Source organism: Myodes glareolus, chromosome 12, assembly GCF_982192425.1.
Source record: "Myodes glareolus chromosome 12, mMyoGla1.1, whole genome shotgun sequence".
NCBI classification, from domain to species: Eukaryota; Metazoa; Chordata; class Mammalia; order Rodentia; family Cricetidae; genus Myodes; species Myodes glareolus.
This window is the reverse complement of record NC_142037.1, coordinates 34,139,900-34,160,524: the sequence shown is the minus strand read 5'-3', so window position 1 is coordinate 34,160,524 and position 20,625 is coordinate 34,139,900. Positions and strand designations below refer to the sequence as shown.

General features: G+C 38.6%; 1 protein-coding gene across 2 annotated transcripts in view; it reads left to right on the top strand.

Moving 5' to 3' along the window:
- The first annotated feature begins 1,754 nt into the window (after nt 1-1,754).
- The window catches only part of Adam7 (ADAM metallopeptidase domain 7), a 35,690-nt gene continuing 16,819 nt past the window's right edge, over nt 1,755-20,625 (top strand). The window contains exons 1-9 of one of the 2 annotated variants that reach the window (XM_048422142.3): nt 1,755-1,806; nt 2,770-2,873; nt 6,678-6,754; nt 7,999-8,077; nt 9,320-9,396; nt 10,405-10,594; nt 11,775-11,828; nt 14,473-14,544; nt 15,925-16,094. In XM_048422142.3, coding sequence (XP_048278099.3) covers nt 1,755-1,806; nt 2,770-2,873; nt 6,678-6,754; nt 7,999-8,077; nt 9,320-9,396; nt 10,405-10,594; nt 11,775-11,828; nt 14,473-14,544; nt 15,925-16,094 — 875 coding nt within the window. Of the gene's footprint in view, nt 1,811-2,769; nt 2,874-6,677; nt 6,755-7,998; nt 8,078-9,319; nt 9,397-10,404; nt 10,595-11,774; nt 11,829-14,472; nt 14,545-15,924; nt 16,095-20,625 lie in introns of both variants that reach the window. The other variant, XM_085698103.2, reaches the window with a different exon arrangement.

Below are 20,625 nucleotides of genomic sequence, written 5' to 3'. Positions count from 1 at the left end.
TATAAAACAGATGATTTTTTTTTCTTTAGAAAGTTTCATTTTAAGAAGAGAAGTCGGGTAATTGGAAAATAAAATAGATTAGCAAAATGCATGCTTTGAAGTGGTGATTAATTCAGGGCCACAGAGGCTCATTTTGCATAAAATATTTAGATAAGATCTCACTAATAGGATATTTATATAGAGAACTGAAAAGAGAGGGGGAGCAAGTCATGTGACTATTTTTGAAGAGAACATTCCAGGCAGAGAAAGAACCAGGTAATACCCTTGAAGTAGAATGTATGTGGTGTGTTCCAGGAACACTCAGAAGCACACAACAGTTGATTCAGAGAAAATAAAGAATAAAATGTGAAGACAAAGTGTCAAGCAGCAATCATGGGGAGACTGAGGTTGTCACAGACTTTGACTCTGAGATGAAAACTTATTGAAAAGAAGTGGTTAGATATGATGTGCATTGATAAACTCATCCTATATGTGTACATAATGTGTGACAAAGGACCAAGAAAAAAATAGTGAGATAAATTAACACGTTATTTCCGTAAATATACCCGTAACTAGGGTAGAGGTAATGATGTCTTGGAACAGCACAGGAGAAGGACACGGGAGAGAGTATCAGTTGTCTCTTCAGGACAAACTGGCTTTGCTGATGGAGGAGATACACATTATCAGAAGAGACTGGAAGGTGTGTCTGGAGTGGATGAAAAGATGCAGCTGCCGTATTCAAAACAAGAGAGTCTATGAAGAAACTATGAAGAGACTACAATGACTCCAAGTCGGAAGGGTGATATTAGATGACCAGCTTCATGCTAACATTTGAGAGAGACATTCAAGTGAAGAAAATTTCCCCTAAGGGTCTTAATTTCAGATGTCAGTTAAGACAGACAAATGAGACAGAGGAAAATGACTCCCAGAAGTTGAAGGACGTCTTGGAGAGAGTTGAGCTGAAAAGAGGATGGTTCAGAAACAGAGAGTGACTAAACTCTCAATCAGAGAGTGGAGGACTTTCTGGGAGTATGGTGAGTCTGTTTAAATGGAAGGAAGCTGATTATCTGGGGTGAATTGGGCAAGACGATGAGAACTGGAGGAGGAGACGGGATGCAACCCAAATGGAAACACAGTGGGTGCGCTGACATTAGAAGATAACACAAACGTGTGAAAAGGCTTGTCATTGACCCTTTGCACACCTGTCTGTGTTTTCTTTCTTTGTGTTAGTTAGGAAACAGTGTTACACTATAATGTTACTTATATCTCCCTTTCAATATGCCTTTTGTTTTTAATTAATATATGATTTATAACATGTATAAAATTTTGACTTTTCTATTTTGGGGGATTTTATTTATTGTTGTTGTTAGTTTTTTTGTTGTTGCTGTTCAGTGTTCTCAAGTGGTTTTTATATTTGGTCCTCTACTTCACCTACCTCAACCAAAGTATATATAAATAAACTTCAATGATTTCTTTTCCTAAAACATTCTTGACTCTTTTAACCTCAAAAGTCTTAAGACATCTATGATCCTATTAGACATGAAGCAGCATCTGTGCCAAGTCCACTTCCACCCCCAGTATCTCAAATGTTGCCTTTAATTAGTACATTCTGTCCACCCCTGAGTTTTAGCCTCAAGCTGTTCATGAGCTAACTGGGTCGAGGAGGGTTTCCTGTGGAAGATCAAAACTGCCCATCTCCCTTCTAGACTGGGCATCCTTGCAGTGGAAGCAGGAACAAGGAGTAGGGTGCAGCCTTTCTCAGATAACCACTCAGAATGGTCCCCATATGTATATTTTGGATGACTGTACTTATTTCTCAGATTGAAGGTACGTGTTACTCCTTTCTGCAAGGTTTATTTATTACACTTTATCCATGATCTCTTTACCTACAATATTTAAACTGTAAGTTATAAAAGCTCTAACTGCATTAGTGACTTGTCTGAGGCTATTGTGTCGGGCTTAGATTGGGCTACCGCTGGTCATGAGATTTAATGAGTCTGTGAAAGCCCTTATCACTCTTAAACACTGACAAGGAGACAGGGACAGGAATGAGTATTGGCAAAACACCTGTAGAAGAACAGACACTGTGCTGGTCCTTAGCTACCTTTTATGTCATGGCAAAGGTTTAAAATGCTATACTATTTTCCCTTTTAGTGATAAAGAATATGAAAATACTGTTTGTTGACAGTTGAGATTCGACAAAATACTAGTGATCATACAGCTCATAAACTGGTGAACCCTTGATTCAAATCTGAGTAACATTCCAGAAATCCATATTATTCCCTATTTATTGCTATACACAATTCAGAATAAACTCACATCCGACTGCCAATGTGATAGTCCATGACAAAAGAGAATGTTTAGCATGGTCGCAGGGCTATCTAAGATTATCTCAGCAGTGGAAGCTTTGACCTTTACCTGTGAGAGTTAAGACTTCTAATGCGAAGTTCACTGAGGGGGGAAAAAAAGAGTTATTTAATGTTGAAATAGGTCATTCTGGTACAGGCTTTGACAGGAAGCAGCATCTGGAGAGAGATGTAGAAAATAAAAATAACAAAGGCGAAAATAGCCATAGGACACTGTATCTTTGTCCTTCTGCTAGTGTTGTTCATGTCTCCCTCCTCTGTAAACAGCCATCTCAACTTTCTCCCATCACCAGCCAAGGATGATGTGACTGCATGACTGGCAATTGGAAACACCTGAGCTAGAAGAGCATCAATCCATTTGTTAGTCACTGGAGGGTGGGTTGTAATCATACATGGATTTTCCCTTCTTTATGCTTCCTTCCAGAAAGGGGGATTGTTGGAGTAGAGGGTCAACAGCTGGTTCATCCTAAAAGGCTTCCCCCGATACGGAAGCGGGATCTTGAGCACGCCCATGACTCTGGCATGCCGGTATGTGTTTTGACTGAGTAAATACGACTTAATGGCTTTCACAGCTGTGCGGTAGTGACTTTTCACCAGCCTATGCAGATCTGTCTTTGAGGACCTTAAAGAACACGGTGGATTACATTCTCATACAGTAGACAATCTTAGTTCCATCTTACTGCACTTTTATACACAAATGTAACAAAGAAAGGGATGATGATCCAAGTAAGGTTGTTTGAGTTTAGAAAAATATGATTAGAAAAACATGTTAATAAATGGCAGTGAGCACATGTTAATTATTGACAGCATAGACCTTTCCCAGAACTTTCTTAAGACAGATCAATGTAAACACAATTGCCTGGCACATACTTTGTAGATTATGTCTGGGAAAGCTTGGAAGGAAGGCAGAAGGCCATCTCCAGATTCAGGGTACACTTTCACCAGGTTGGGTTCTATAGCTATGTTCTGACACCCAACAAGAATAAGCATGTCTTACAAACTGAATGTAAATGTTTAACACAGGAGGCATGAATGCATGTCCACGAACAATCCAGGAAGCAAAATGCACCTGAGGTAAAGTGCCCTCTGCCTTTTTCCTGGAGCCTCTCTTACTGTCCCCAAGGCATTGTTTACCCTGTCATTCTTTTGTTCATGTTCTGACAGTGCAGAAAGCTGCCTCTGCCTCTGAGCAGGAGTTTCTGTGAAGCAAATATGGGTTTCAGTTCTGTAGAGGACCTCCAGTTGATTTACAGCATATGTTTGGGAGTAACTGACCCTCAGTGGGTTAGCAAACAAAAGAGAGGACTGCTCAGGCTTTGGGGAAACTATTTTCTATTTTTCTTTGCAGACTTGTGGAATGCACCATCAATTTTTCTGAGCTGGTGACCTTGGCATACACTCTCCAGCCTTTATTTTGTGGATTTTGCTTTTCTGGATTTTCAGTGGCAGACACGTTTGCTGTACAGATTCTGTATCCCCAAGGGACAGCTTTCACAGGAACAAAAAATGCCTGGCCATGCAAATGTCCTCATTTGAGTATTAACATTTAAAAATACCTAAAAGATTACTTTCAAAAGAATATTTACTATATAAGACAATATATATATGATGGAACAAACATTATAATTTATTCAATATCCAAGATTATAAAGATTTTAGATGTGTGTCCTCAGAAAGTTATAATTAGATACTTGCATGCTACATCCTAGATTCTAACTTGGGTTCACAGAAAATACTAACAGGTCCTCTGCCGTGATAATGACTGAAGACAAACTTCTCCTGGTGCCATGACCTTTCTTCCCTTTCCCATGGTGGCAGCTCATTTTTCCTACCCTCACTTGGTAGATTTCTCAGTCATTTGAAAGCTATATTTCAGCTTTTCACGTGGTCTCATGGCTTGACGCAACAATGAGGCAGCTCTCTGAGCTCTTCCTGCTGATCTTCAACTCTTACCTCATCTTTTCAGGTCTTTATGTAGCTAAAAGGCTAATACCTAGCCAATGGGGAACCTGCTTCCTATTGTCCCCCGTGCACGAGCTGTGGCCTTATGATAGCCAAGCTTTGTATCAGAAGGTTTACTCTGACTGTGTAAAATTAGCATGGTTCATAGAGGAAATGTATAGGGTGAGCCTGGAACTGAAAAGTGTCCCCCATGCAGCAAAAGACCTGCCCCCAACTCCAAATCTATATTGGTGGGGACATATCAAATGAAATCAAGAGCCAACTTATAGAGCCCCTAAAAGAAAATATGGGACAATATGAATAATAAGATAAATGATGGTTGTTTATTTTTGCTGCAAGATAAATTATGAAGTATCCATGAGGCTTTACTAATACAAATAAATTAGAAAATAAATAAGCCCACATCAGAGGAGAGGCCAATGTTCCATACAGAAGAACTGAGTATTTCTATCCATCCTCCCCTCTCCAGGAGGTATAGTGTTGGTCTCCACCCCTTAACCATGGGCTTTACATTATAATTTCATTACAAAAAGTGAAGCATAGGGCAGAAGAAAAGTCACTTTATAAAGAGAAAATTGTAAATAAGTAAGATGTCTGCCAGATGACCAAGACCAGCATCACCCATAAGAAGTCATGTTGACAGTACGACCTCTTGAGGTGACACTGTGGTAGTGCCTTTAGTGGCTTTCATTGGAGAAACCACAAATTGCAGTCAAGTCTTCATAAAGCATTCAAAAACCCAAGAGACATCCTATAAGGCAACTGATGAATGCAAGACAAAAATGTTAAAGTCATCAAAACCAGAGAAAATCCGTGAAACTCATGGCTTGAGAAACCAAGGGGATATGACAGACAACCATAACAGGGCATGGGGATTAGGACTGTCCAAAACCAAAAAGACAGCCAGTAAAATTTAGAGCATAAGAATACATATAAACTTTAAGGATAATGGAGTATTGGTTCATGAGTTGTGAAAATTATAATGATATAATATGCTAGTAATAGGAAGTTTGGGTGGGAACTCAGTGTTATATTCTCAAGTGGTTTTGAAATCTTACTCCATTGATTTTATTTGTTGGAGGGAGGCTGTTTGTTGGTTCCTGACTGCTCAGCCGCGAAATAATCACACAGAAACTGTATTAATTAAATCACTGCTTGGCCCGTTAGCTCTAGCTTCTTATCGACTAACTCTTACATATTAATTTAGCACATTTCTATTAATCTGTGTATCTCCACGTGGCTGTGGCTTACTGGTAGGCTAAAGTTCTATCCGGCTCCAGCGGTGCTACATGGCTTCTCCCTGACTCTGCCTTCTTCCTCCCAGCATTCAGTTTAGTTTTCCCCACCTAGCTCTGTTCCGCTATAGCCATGCTATAAGCCCAAAGCAGTTCCTTTATCAATCAATGATATTCACAGCATACAAAGGGGAATCCCACATCAATTAATTGCTGTGCCTGAAGAAGTAGTTTTGTCTAACAAATTAAGAATTAATTTAAGGAAAGGACAACACATATGAGCAACAACCACAAACTAGCAGTATAAAGAATTCTCACAACATATTAAAATAAAACCACGATGAATTGACAGTTCAGCAAATTCCTAATAACTATACCAGGAGAAAACAGCTATGCCAATAGTCATCAAAGGCAAGACAGAGCTAGAATTTCATCGTTCATTACTGACAACATCTACAGCTAATAAGCTGACCTGTCAGAACTAGATACTTCTGTTGGCATTCCCAGCCGTGACTGCAACGGACTGTGCTGGTAGAATTTCTAGATCTATGTTCCTTTTCTTCAGAGCATCTTTCCAGCATGCATCAAAAGCCTTACTTATTTTATCCAAGTTGAAGACAGTACAACTCTAGCTTCAATAAACATCCCAAACTAAATTTCTGATAATTAATACAGAGTAAATAAATTAAGTTCTTTTCATATTTATGTCTGACAGATATGAAAAACCTATATGAGACTAATTATAAGAGGAAGTGATAAAGAATTATGATGACAAGAAGAAGAATATAGAGAGTATACATACAAAACTTTTTTTAAAATACAAAAAGTGAAGGTCTTTTATAAAGACAAGTTAATATGAATTAGTAATTGACTATAAAGTGATTTATACATTCCTGAATAAGGGGTGGATATAGGTTATCCATTTTATATTTTTAGTAGAAATGTCTTTTTAATTAAAATATAATTGGTAAAAATCATCTTTATAATTCTGTCTCTCTTTAAATTCACCTTTCCAGTGTTTCTTCCCTGAAGTTACTGTGGGGAGCTATAGGTGGGTTATGGCCCCAGAGCCACGCTCTACCCACCCTCTTACATAAGCAAATGTCAAAGTCACAGGGAGAATCTTGTTTTCCAGGAGGCATATGAAGAAGAATTGTTGTATGAAATAAAATTGGGCAGAAAAACTTTAATCCTTCACCTTCTGAAATCAAGGTAAGTTGTCTTGTTTTCTTTCTACAGAGTTTCTTATAGCCCAGACTATCCTCAAATTTACTATGTAGATGGCGATGACCTTAAACTCCTTATCCTCCTGCCTCTGCCTCCCTAGTGCTAGGATTATAGGTGTCCACTACCATCTCAGCTTAGGTCAAGGTAAGTTCTATGCGGTGGCATATCTTGTAGGGGTAGATAATATAGTAGCCTCATTTTTGTACATACTACCAGTAATTTGAATTCCTCAAATCTTCATGAATTCCTCCTCTTCAGATATAAACCTGTCATATCTTAGCAGCAAAAATCTTATAGATTCTGCTCTCTGTTTACTAATCTGCTCTTCCTATTTTGATGCTAGGGAGCGTTTTGAGTGCCATCTTGACTGTCGGAGAAGACGGCACACTGACACACACTTGAGTTACTGTTCTTTCTCAGTATGAGGGAAGCTAGTAATTACAGAGAAATTTCTATGCGACCTTCTTCACTGTTGTTTCTTGTTTTCCTAAATATCCATATAAAAGGTATGCATTTAAACAAACAAAAACATGCTGAAGGTCGTGATGCATTTCTTTGTAAGTTTAAGTTCATCTTGTCAATTCAAGACACCATCTCCTGAAACTTGAGTTGGGATTTTACTGACTCCATAAATCAATGTAGAAAGATCTGGTTGGCCTGTCAAAGGGCTTCTTATCATGACTCAGTCTATTTAGTACCCAAAGATATGTCTTTGGGTTTCTTTATCAGATTAGGAAAGATCACTGAGAAGTGTTTTGGGATTACTTTGTCTTAGCACAAGTGGATCGGTGTATCGAAGATCTGAAGACAAACGGAAGGAGTCACATTTATACACACTAGTGTCGTATCTGGAGCACACATTCTGAGCAATGATCATAGTGTGATTGACATTCGTTGGTTTTAAATGTTGAGCCATCCTCTTATGACTAAGTTTGAAACCTAGTTGCACTTTACAAATTATTTTTCTGAAGTTTTAAGAATACTGCTTTGGTAAAATTGTCAGAATTTTTCCCGAATTTTCTGTAGCCTGTCTAATAGTATGAGATTCAATTTGCGAATGGTTTCCCATCAACATGCTTGACATTGTTTATAAGTGTGTGTGTGTGTGTGTACAGAAAAGGACTTCTTGAGATTCTAAGGCATCTTTGAGGCTTTAAAACCATATGACTGGTTTTTTGTATAATGATTTTAGAATAAATAAATCTCATTACTTCTTTTCTCTCTTTCAGGGAATTCCTCGCCTCAAATTACAGTGAGACGTACTACAATGTAAAGGGAGAGATCCACATCAAGCATCCACCGATCTTGGTATCTTGTAAAACTTCCCTCTACTCCTCTCTGAAACTGTTACTTCCTGGTATGGTTTTAAACAGCAATGCCAGATGTACAGGCTATTTCAAAGCTTCTATAATGGAACAAGCCCTGAGTTGATGACTTTTACTAAATGGTGATAGGATGGAACAAAGGACCTGTTGAGCCCCTCAAGGAGCTGATTACTTCCTAGCAGAGCAAAGATTGTTTCCTATCATTCTTTGCTAAGGTTTCTCAATATTCACTATGGTAATAAGTGAAAGAAGGCTGAAGCAGGAGCCAAAATAAGTATAACATATCTAGATGGGATGTAATTAAGTAAAAGGGATAAAGCTTAAGTACATGAAACAACACTCCAAAGCTACAGTGAACTAGATCTTTCGTGGTCTGTGACACCTGTTCAGCCCGTTGGTGCATTATCATGAAGGTCTCTTTTTCATTCTCCAGAGGAAGCTCCACATCAACCATTACTAGAGATAGAGAATCTGCACTTTTCCTCATCACCTTTGTAGAAATTTCTATCTATATCCCTTAAACAAGAGAATGACTTCCTCTGCCCAAAAGTATCCTTTGAAACCCCTATTTCCTCTATATAAATCAACTTTAAACTTCTTTAAGTTCTCTATCACCATGACGGCTTAAAATAGAGGACAAAAGGGATACAGACTAGCAAGTTCAAGGTACTGGGAAGGCCAAAGAAAGTGTCACCTATGGGCCAATGAGCAGACAGAAGAGATGAAAAGAGTCGTTGCCTGATTGAATTACCGTGAGCAATGCACCAAGCAGGAGTAATGAAGATGCCAACTGGACTGAAACAGAGAAACAAGAGAGAAGGGCATTTGGGAGGAATGGCTGGAGAGCAAGATCTAATTTTAGAACCATCGAAAGTTTGGCTTGATTTAATAGGCAGCGTGGGAAATAACAGAACTTTGTAGAAGATTTGAGGATGACAGAAGGAGTCATATTTATAAGAGAAGGAGTCATATATGAAACTGGTCTGATCACCTAATAGGTAAATGTATGAGGAAATAATTTAGATATGGGTTTATCCAAAGTAGTTAATCAATTAGAATTAAAGGTCTCTAAATCAGGTTAAAATGTCTTAAATGAATACTGTGAAGAAATTCAACGCAAATGTCACTTGTGAAATACTGGTTTATTCTCAACAGAAATTCTTAGCTACTAATATTTTTCCAGTCCCAGTATTTATACCTGCCTTAATCAACTCTTCTGTTTTAGGACCACTGTTTTTACCAAGGGTCCATCATACATGAATTCGATTCTGCGGCTAGCATCAACACTTGCAACGGTCTGAGGTAAGACAGAGTACCTTCCTAACTCATGCCCTAGAGATTTCAATGGCAGCCACTTGGCTGATTTCTTTTCACTAGTCTAGTAAGCTTAAAAGGTAGTGAAAAGGGGGCGCCGCATGCTCTCAGTCATGCATGTGGACTCCAGCCTGTGCTTGATGCTCAATAGCAAGATGCCTGAAACACAGCCCTCAAGAAGGTGAGTCCAGCACAGGACGGAAGGATTCAGAGCTGGCAGATTCCAGAACACTGGCATGTGCTCTCATATTAGAGGTCAGGATGCCGAGAGCATGCAGCTGCTTAAGAGCACAGAACTTGCAGATATTCAGCTGATCCCCCAGTACAGGTCTTCTGAATCTGGGGTCTGTGGGTGCTCCGGTCATTTTTCTTTATACTATGCCAGGCTCATTCTGGTTTAGAAAATAAAAAGTTAGAAATAAAGCTTATAATTTTTTTCTGTCAGTTTTGGACTTAAATATAAGAATGGAAAATGTGAGGAGAGATGGTTCATTTTTCTTGACTTTCTTTAAGGAGCTCCCAGAGTGCTCGTGAGTGAGAACCTCTTTTATGACAAAACAACCAGGCAGTAGTATCTGTACCTTTAGATACTTACTCTACAATTAGCACATGATAAATTTATCAAATGTATGCAAAAACTTTAAGGCAACAGATACTGCAGTAGTCGGTATTTGCTCCCCCATGACCTTGGACTATCTGACCCCATAGAGGTGGTGCTGCTCTTGGCCTCTTAAAAGGAAAGAGGGAGGGAATTGCTCTCCCTTGGATGAGAACTGTTTTTGACCTATGCTCTAAGCAGAAATCGTGCTGACAAGCTTTTGAGGACAAAGATTAAGCTGACTCAGTTAAAGGCCACACGCTGGGTCACTTGTTTGCCACCAAGATCACCCAGCTCAGGAAGTTTGGATCCAGTAGTTTCCCTTTCTGAGAATGCTAATGTTAATAAAATGAATGGGAAAGCTACAGATTTGAAATGTTGTGTTGCCATTTCCACAGGGGCTTCTTCAGAGTGAAGGACCAACGGTATCTCATTGAACCAGTGAAATACTCAGATGACGGAGAACATTTGGTGTTCAAATACAACGTTAAGGCACCCTATGCTACCAATTACTCCTGTGCGGGGCTCAATTTTACCGAGAAGTCTGTTCCAATAGATGTTAAAAACATAAACGAGCACAAACTGGAAGTGAGTATTCTAAATCCTCTTTACTTTAAGAAAAAAAATTACTTCAGATTTCCTTTATGATCCTTCAAGAAAAAGTCTGTGCACACAGGTAGTGGAACACAGGCCCTCTTCTAAACTGGAAACTCATGATCCAAAGGCTGAACTTCAGACTTCTTCATATCTATGTAGAAAGTATTTTTTCCTCTTCAGCAAATTCCAGTTTGTTCCATCAGTTTCAATTAAAAAAAAAAAAGCTTCCTAGCCTACTGTTTTCTACCACTTCGGGAGAAGTTGTTGATGACAAACTTACCTCTTATATCAGACTCAATGTTTTGATAAAAGACAACCAAGGATGATAACAAGTTTAGTTTCTGGTGGGATGACTGACGGCAAGAAGCTTTTAGGCTTCCCCACAATCAGATATTGTCTTCTTGACTCTCCCCTAGATGTTAGCTGGTAGGCTTGCTTTCCTTCTCATGCTCAGGGTCTAGGCAGTGAGGGTCTAAAACATTACATACTTCACAGGTGTTTCTTTGTTGAGTACCTCATTGGATAAATAATCACATAGTTCATCAAAGAATGACTTAGTCAAAGCATGAAGCATAGCCCTGGACACTGTTCAGAAAATGCACTTGCCCCATAGAACTAAAAACTCAGAAGTTCCTACTATTTGTGTTTCCTATAAAGGAAAGGTCTATAATTAGTAGTGCTTATAAGTGTCCTTTGGAGTGGAGAATAGCACACAGTGAAGAGGGGCGAGGAACACTGAGGAGAAATATGGGCATTCTTCACTGTTTCTCAGTTACATATACATGGATGCAGGCATATACTTTATGGTTGCATATATAGAAATAAATACACAAATATATGGGCTAGTGACACATGGACTTAGTTACAAACTGTTTTGAAAACAGGAAACCTAGAATATAAAATTACTTAATTTGTAATAATTTACAACTCTTATTTTGAGCTGGAAGACTAAACAAAAAAGGCAAAACAGTAGACAATGGGTTGTTACTCAAGGATTATTAAAATCTAGTGTGTAGGTTCAGGTGCTTTAATAAGAAAAGTCATAGACAGATTAGATGCACTCATTTGCTTCACCTTCAAATGCAATAGCATTAAGATTCCTTATCATGAGAAGTTGGTGCTTTCTAGTGAACTAGTGGTAGGTTTCATATAACTTTTTGTCTGTTTTCAGGGCTTCCACAAAGAAAAATTTATTGAGCTGTTCATTGTTGTTGACGACTATGTGGTGAGTTCTCTGAGGGACAGCAGACTCTTTATTTCTCTATGAAACCAAGCTGTGGTTCTCGTTTAGAGAGGAGGAAATTCCACTGAATTCCCTTCTGGATTCACATGTCTGCTTTCAATTCCTCAAAACATATGTATTATAAGAATCTCTTGAGTGTCTTCACTGTCTTGCAGATTAGTCTAAACTAGAACTCCCCATTCCTACTGTGACTAATAGAAGTTTTGAACAATTTATAAAAACTTGAGATCAGATCAGTAATCTAGACTTGAACTCAACAGAAGACATTGAAAACTTTCAGATGCTAAAACTTAAGGAGAAAAGTCTTCATCAGAATGGGAAGTAAACTTCGAAGTTTGTGTATCTGTATTTAAATCATATAGGAAGACATAATTAAAGATGTGAAAATTCTAATAAAGGAAGGATTTATTTTCCCAGTGGTACCTCTAGCCATGAGGTCAGCTCTATCACTGAAGATCTCCCCGAGGCCCTCAGAAGATAAAGAGCATGTCTTGCCTGCCTGTAGCCATGGCAGGGAAAATGGCAAACATGGAACGGCAGATCCCAGGTCTGTGCTTTGCGCAGATGCTCCACAACATGCTCCACAACAGCATTTGGTGTTCAGCTGCTGATATGCCAAGCAAAATTTTCAACAAAAACTGTTGGGAGAAAGCACAAGCAGAAATTTCCCCACAAAGCCACTTCAGTACCCCTAGATAAAATGTACCTCTTGAGGTCAACCAACGTAATAGGAGATGGGTTGGTTGTTCAAGAGCTGTCAATCGGCCAATGATACTTCATTTACACCATATAATAGAGGTGTAGATAAAGTCATTGAAAATATGAAAAAAATGGATAGAGCAAAAATAAATAGGATAGTAAAAGAGAGACTGCTTAAAGTGGTGGGCTTTCTGAAAAACTACTTTAGGATCTGTAAGGGGGAAAAGTGTGTATCTTCAAGTGAATTAAATGGAGATTAAACACATGTGACGAGAGACTGTGTGTGAAGCAGAGGATGAATCAAGGAAATCACTTACAGAGCACAGGGAAGTAAAGAGGACAAACTATGAAAGAGGTAATGGACATGAACAGCAGATGAACAGGCAGGGGAGAGAGCGTACACATAACCTGATGTCACATGGTATCTGAGAGGCAATCCTTAAGGGTTTCCCAGACATAGAAATGTTAAATCAGATAGCAATGTATGAAAATTGAAAACTGTGAAGCAAAGGGAAGGGGATATGGTTTTCAGACCAGCTGAAGCAAAGAGATACATTAACTCTGTGAAATTTATATGGCATGTGCTATAAGCAATAGGAGATCGTGTATGTTTCAAGAATAATACATTTAAAACATCAGTGAAAATATCATCCTCAAATTTAGCACAAAGTTTTTGGCAGGGACAAGGATTGGGATCATCATTTAAAACACAGCTGGTACCACTGACGTAAGAACTTCAAGGAGAAAGAAGAACACACTTGTCTAACTGTCAGACAACACTAAACACTGAATAAAGGGTTGGAAGTAATGGCACAAGGCTCCTACCCATCATTCCCCTCTACTCTCCTTGAGTTGCAAACCTTAACCCTGTGGTCTCTCAGACAGCCTCAGACTCTTTTTCTACAGTGTATTTTAGGCAGTCCTTCCCACCCGACTATTAGAAATCACGTTTACCCCATAGAATTTAGGGATAGTGTGGGAACAAAGGAAACAGTGGTGAGCAGGTAAATGGTAGTAGAAATGAAGACATAAAGAAATGCCTTGAAAGGAAGCTGGTCAGCAAACTGCATCCAAGATACCCAGAATGATGAAGAACAGCTGCTCGCTAGAGTTAAGAGGAAGACACATGTGGACCAAGAGAAGAATTTCAGAGACTTCAGCAGGATTCAGGAAAGGCATCCTTGGCTCTGATTTTTAGCAGGAAAGAAAACTGACTATGTGTGCTCCCACAGAAAACCCTCCTCTGTCATTCAATACATTTCATTAATAACTAGTAAAAGAAATATGATTATAAGAACAGAATCAAAGTCAGGGCAGTTAAATCGACTTGGCCTCCCAAGCCTTGTCCTGGAGAAAAGCAATGGTCAGGTTCCTGTCCCTCTCTGGTACACGGCTCAATGTGGGCTCTGTCTTGACTGTGTGATTTTTGTGACTTTTTTACGTTCAGATTCTCAGGGGCCAGGGGGAGTAAACGTGCTGATGCTTGCAATGCATTGGCCATTGTGTAACTTTAATAGTTGTGGCTTGGGAATAAAAATGGGCTCTAAAGAATACTAAACAGTTGCTTTTAAAAAATCATCAAATGCAATGAAATATAATTGGAAAAGATGTCCAGATTCAAAAGAAGACCTTAAAATGCTAAGCCATAGTACTTCTCCAGAAACCACTATGTCTAGTTATTTTATTTAAAAATCTATTATGTCCTTATAATTTGTTCAATTTTTACTTCACTGGAAAGAGAACTATTTTCTATTGTCCTCGAGGCTACATTTTTTAACTTTTTCTTTCTTTCTTTCTTTCTTTCTTTCTTTCTTTCTTTCTTCCTTTCTTTTTATGTTTTTACACTATCTCAATAGTAACTAAAGTATTTTTCTGGACTTTTTCTCAATATTGGTAAGTAACAAGTACTGTATTTGTGCTTTTACAGTACCACAGGAATAACAGACCCCAAAACAAGCTAAGGAAACGAATTTGGGGAATGGTCAATTTTGTCAACATGGTAAGTTTTGCTATAATTTGAATCAATCTGAACATATAAATGCAACGGACTTTTTATGGCAGATCTCTGAAATGGCTGTAGTAATAACCTTGACATTGAGCCAGCATAAACCACAGGTCCACTAGGTCAACTAGTTAGTAAAAATTGCTTCAAAACAGTCAGCAACAAACCACAGCACTGAAGTTTGGGTTTACTAAGTAAATTATGCTTATTATTTAAATTAATCCCAGAACTTGCTCGCTGATGCAGACTGGTGAGATGCCTCTGTGGATAAAGAAAGATGTTTGACACAAACCATGAAGGTGGAACATGAGTTCCACCCCTGGAATCTTCAGGAATGTAGAAGGAAAGGACAGGTGCCACTAAGTTGTCCTCAGACTTCTACATATGTGCTTGCCATATGCAGCTGCTGCCACCACACACACACACACACACACACACACATGCATGCACATACAGAAATAATACTAAGTAATAAAAATTTTAAAATCTCTGTTCACACCAAAATTATGAGGCAATGTATCAACAATTTGGGAATGAGGAATATCTGTGGTTTATTGACTGTGGTTTATCATTGGAATTAGGACAACTTCGCTATCATCTATTAAGATTATTAGTGGATTTCAATATTAATGAATGAGAAACATGACTAAAACAAACCATGAGTTGTACTCATCTTCCTTTGCTGAATCATTCAAACACATCCTAGGTCTAAGTGTCAGATAAGGAGATGCAGAGGAAGATGCTGGGAGGATTAGCCCATCTAGAGTAGTGGTGCCTCATTTCACAGCAGAAGGACATTTTCTATTTGCATTTTTGCTGACTACCTTAAACATCTATGCACACTCTGAGGTACAAAAATAAATATTCATTTGTTTTACATAAATGATTCAGAAGTTGGAATACTAGAGTCATATGCAATGTGCCTAATATTTTAGCTCTTTCCCAGAGCATTAGACCCTCGCTGTCTTTTGTTTGGTTCATTCTTTCAGTGCTTTGTCATTACTGGATAATTCTGGGTAATTCCTGTTGAGCCAGCAAGGTTCTTCCCCTGACTGTTTATAGCCTTCTAATGTGCTCGTAAAAGCCTATGATTTTTTTCTATCATTTTCACTCATGTTTATAATTTCTATCTCTATACTTAGAGTATTTTCAAACAATTTTATCATAGTTTCTTTATTGAAATTTATGGAAATTCACCCAATATTTTATATAATAATCTGCTCTGAAGTTCAGTATATCAATTTATGAAACAAGAGCTGTACTATTTAAAATGTACAAAACAAGTTGAAATTGTTTTTTTAATACAAGGGAATGCAGGTAATAATGAAAGAAACTTCTAACAATGTGGCTTTGTGAAAATTATTCCTCTTTGAACAGATTTATAAAACCTTGAACATCCATGTGGCATTGGCTGGCCTTGAAGTATGGTCAGCTGGAGACAAGATAGAAATCGTGTCAAATCTAGAAACTGCTTTATTGCATTTTTCAACTTGGCAAGAAACAGTTCTCAAAAAAAGGAAGGATTTTGATCATGTGATTTTACTGAGGTATGTAGTTATTCTATTTTCCTTTACATATTAGGGTGATTATTTTTATTTAAAAAGAAAACAGAGTTCAGGAGAAGGCTTGGTGGGTCAGAGGACTAACCATAAAAATATGAGGTCCTGAATTTGAACCCAAGCCCCTATGTAAGAATTAGGTATAGCCATGCACTTTTTAAAAAATCTCTTGTGACCCCAGCATTATGACTTAGGTAAAGACAGGAGAACCATGGGAGCTTGCTGTCTACCAACCCTAAATCCAGTCTCAGTGGAAGACCTGTCTTGAGGAAGTAAGGCCATAGCCTGATAGTGCTGGACACTTGATACCCTCTTTTGGTCTCTCATGCCCACACATGGGCATGTATATGTGTATATGCATGTACAAATAAACCACACACATTCGAACACACAAAAGAAAAAAATAGAATAGAATAAATAAATAATTCACAATAACACAAAATTATTTATTTGGGGGAATTTTATTATATAAGAAAAGAATTATGAGTATAGAAAAATATTTAGAATATTTAAAATAAGTAGAATATTTAGCAATAATTTTTGCTAATACTAATTAAGACTGTAAAGAAAAAATATATTCTTTTTATTTATTTATTAAAAATTTCCACCTCTTCCCCGCCTCCCTTTTCCCTCCTCCTCCCCACCTCCCCCTTCTCACCTTCCTCTCCCCACCTCCCCCTTCCTCCCTAGTCTTAAGAGCAGTCAGGGTTCCCTGCCCCGTGGAAAGTCCAAGGTCCTCCCCCATCCATACAGGTCTTTAAAGGTGACCATCCAAACAAACCAGGCTCCCACAAAGTTAGACCATGCAGTAGAATTAAATCCCAATGCCATTGTCCTTGGCTTCTCAGTCAGCCTTCATTGCCAGCCACGTTCAGAGTGTCCATTTTGATCACATGCCACATCGCTCCCAGTCCAGCTGGCCTTGGTGAGCTCCCATTCGATCAGTCCCACCATCTCAGTGGGTGGACGCACCCCTTGTGATCCTGACTTCCTTGCTCACATTCTCCCTCCTTCTGCTCCTTACTTGGACCTAGAGAGCTAAGTCCAGTGCTGCAATGTGAGACTCTGTCTCTATCTCCATCCATTGCCAGATGAAGGTTCTATGGTGATATGCAAAATATTCATCAGTATGGTTATGGGATGAGGCCAGTTCATGCACACTCTCCTCTGCTTCCCAGGGAACAATCTGGGGATCTCTCCTTGGACCTGGGACCCCCTCTAGAATCAAGTCTCTTACAAACCCTAAAATGGCTCCCTTAGTTGAGATATATACTTCCATGCTCCCATATCCATCTTTCTTCCATCCCACCCATCCCATTCCTCCAAACTATCCCGAATCCTCCCCTTCTCCCTTCTCTCTACCCAACTCCCCTTACATTCACCTTTAACCCCAACCCCCTACCCCACCCCCGTGCCCCCAAGTTTGCCTGGCAGTCTTGTCTACTTCCAATATCCAGGAGGATAACTATATGATTTTCTTCAGGTTCACTTTCTTATTTAGCTTCTCTAGGATCACGAATTATAGGCTCAAAGACCTTTAATTATGGCTAGAATCCACTTATGAGTGAGTACATACCATATTCCTCTTTTGGGGACTGGGTTACCTCACTCAGTAAAGCATTTTCTATTTCCATCCATTTGCATGCAAAATTCAAGATGTCATTGTTTTTTACTGCTGAGTAAAACTCTAATGTGTTCCACACCTTCTTTAACCACTCTTCTATTGAGGGGCATCTAGGTTGTTTCCAGGTTCTGGCTATTACAAATAGTGCTGCTATGAACATAGTTGAACAAATGCTTTTGTAGTATGATAGGGTATCTCTTGGGAATATTCCCAAGAGTGGAATTGCTGGGTCCTGAGGTAGGTTGACTCCCAGTTTCCTGAGAAACTGCCACACTGATTTCCACAGTGGCTGCACAAGTTTGCATTCCCACTAACAATAAATGAGTGTTTCCCTTACTCCACATCCTCTCCAGCATAGGCTATCATTGGTGTTTTTGAGTTTAGCTATTCTGACAGGGGTAAGATGGTATCTCAAAGTTGTTTTGATTTTCATTTCCCTGATCGCTAAGGAGGTTGAGCATGACCTTAAGTGTCTTTTGGCCATTCGAAGGTGGGAAGTAGTCTACAAGACATGGGCAAAGGAGACCACTTCCTAGGTAGAACCCCAGTAGCACAGACAATAAGAGAAACAATGAATAAATGGGACCTCCTGAAACTGAGAAGCTTCTGTAAAGCAAAGGACACTGTCAGTAAGTCAAAAAGGCTACCTTCTGACTGGGAGAAGATCTTTACCAGCCCCTCATCAGACAAAGGTCTGATCTCCAAAGTGTACAAAGAACTCAAGAAACTAGACACTAAAACTCTAATTAACCCAATTAAAAAATGGGGTACTGAACTGAACAGAGAATTCTCAACAGAAAAAATATATTCTTAAGTATAGTTGAAAATGAGCCAAAGCAAGGATAAGTTGGGGTTCCTTAGCAATTTTCTATCACCTTCCAAAGCCAGCTTCTCTCTAATATTCCACTCAATCTGGCTTTCTGGACTATCTGATCTGATCTGATCTGATATTTATTTTGCTATAGTTTCAATATCCCTACATACAAGCTTGAGAGGATCTACTTAATTATTAATTTCTCTGATCAGTATATCTAGCATTACACTTATCCTAGAGGAAAATGATGAGTACAGGAATGAAATTCATAGGCTCTGTAATAATAAGCACCTTTGTAATATTAAGCGATATCACACTCTGGGAGAGCTACCTGAGAGCAGTAGTAGCTTCCAGCTTGTCACTGATGCTAAAGTCACGTGTTAGAGAAACACCCACTCTACCTACCTGTTTCTCTGCCTATAATGCCAATATCTCCAAAGTCCTCAAATCTAGTCTGCGAAGCCTCTCTCCAGGGTTAACTAGAGCTGGACTTTCAGGCCAAGCTCAGAAGCAAGCAGTTCTAATGACTGTCATGAGATGTCCAGTCCAGTCATCTAGTAGATTAATGAGAATGAGCCAGACGTCAGCACTCATCTGATGGGTCCACAGCACGTCTCTTCAGGAATGTACCTTGGGTGTAGACACTCATACACTGTCATGACCAAAAATGATAGGGGATGAAGCACAATAAAACATCATCATAAACTTCAGGTGAGCAGAATGGGGCTCAAATCCATACATGAATGCTTAAATATGTATTTATTATTTATGGTGTGTGTGTGTGTGTGTGTGTGTGTGTGAGAGAGAGAGAGAGAGAGAGAGAGAGAGAGAGAGAGAGAGAGAGAGAGAGAGAGCATATTTTCAAGAGTCAGCGGATCCTGGGTATTGAACTCAGGTTGTCAGGCTTAGAGGCTACTGCCTTTGCCTACTGACTTAATCTTACAAAGCCACATGTCAATTTTTAGGACACATAACATTATCTAAATAGGTGTAATGGAGAAGACTATTTTATTTTAATAAAATAATTTTGCTTATTTCACAGGTAACTTTTCAGATCAATAAGTTATTTGAAACAGGACCTGAAAGTGGACTGGTCACTATTCACCTGTACATTGTATCTGGGACTTCTTATGCACTGAGTTATTGATTATTTTCTACCTATAGTCACATAGATATAGAAGGAAAGACAATGCATGTGACATTATAAATATTTATGTTTAAATTCAGATGACTTTGAGAGATGTCAGCCTCTGGCCTGTCCTTCACATTTCCCATGCTCTTCCAAGATCTCCAAAGACTGACAAGCCCAGAATACTATGTTCCTCTAAGAAGCACAGCCAAACTTTGACACATTTAACACAGGGATAGAAATAGAGTACATCTTCTTAATTAAAACAATAAAAGGCTGAAACCAGGTCCTTCATCTCACCTTTGTTCTTGTATTTGAATTTCCTGATTTTCTAAGTGTTGTCTTCCAGGTAATGATAGCTCTGTTTACAAAGGCCCAAATCTAAGCACTGTTCTCAAGTCAAGTGAAAATTAGATCCCTACAATGTTGACATCAATCACTTTAGAAATTATGGAAATGGCCTTATTTTTATACAATGGGGTATTTAAATGTTGGATTAGACCTATCATTGCCCCTTTGTGTTTCTATAATTGATAAACAATTTTAAATGTTATCAACCATAAAAAATAATTTTGATTCTGAGAGCATCCACTATAACATAGTTCCCTCCCAAACACTTCAAAATTTAATTGATTAGCTTATTGTAGTTTTTTGCTTGTTTCTTTGTGTTTGTCATTTAAATTGTTCTATCCAGAGTTGAATACAAGGTATACAATCGAGAAAAATGAGATTCTTTTTCTTTTATTTTGTTTTTCTTAGAAAATGTTACATTGTTTTTGTTTTCCAATTTTATCCTAAGAACCCTTTTAGTTTTTTCAGTGTCTATAGGTTTGACTGAGCCCTGTATCAACTCAGGTCATCCTTGGTGTCCATTAACTTCAGAAATGAAAAGACTGTTTCCAGAGCAAAGGGTGACCCCTATGGTGCAGTTTGAATTTGGTGTTGATGAAAC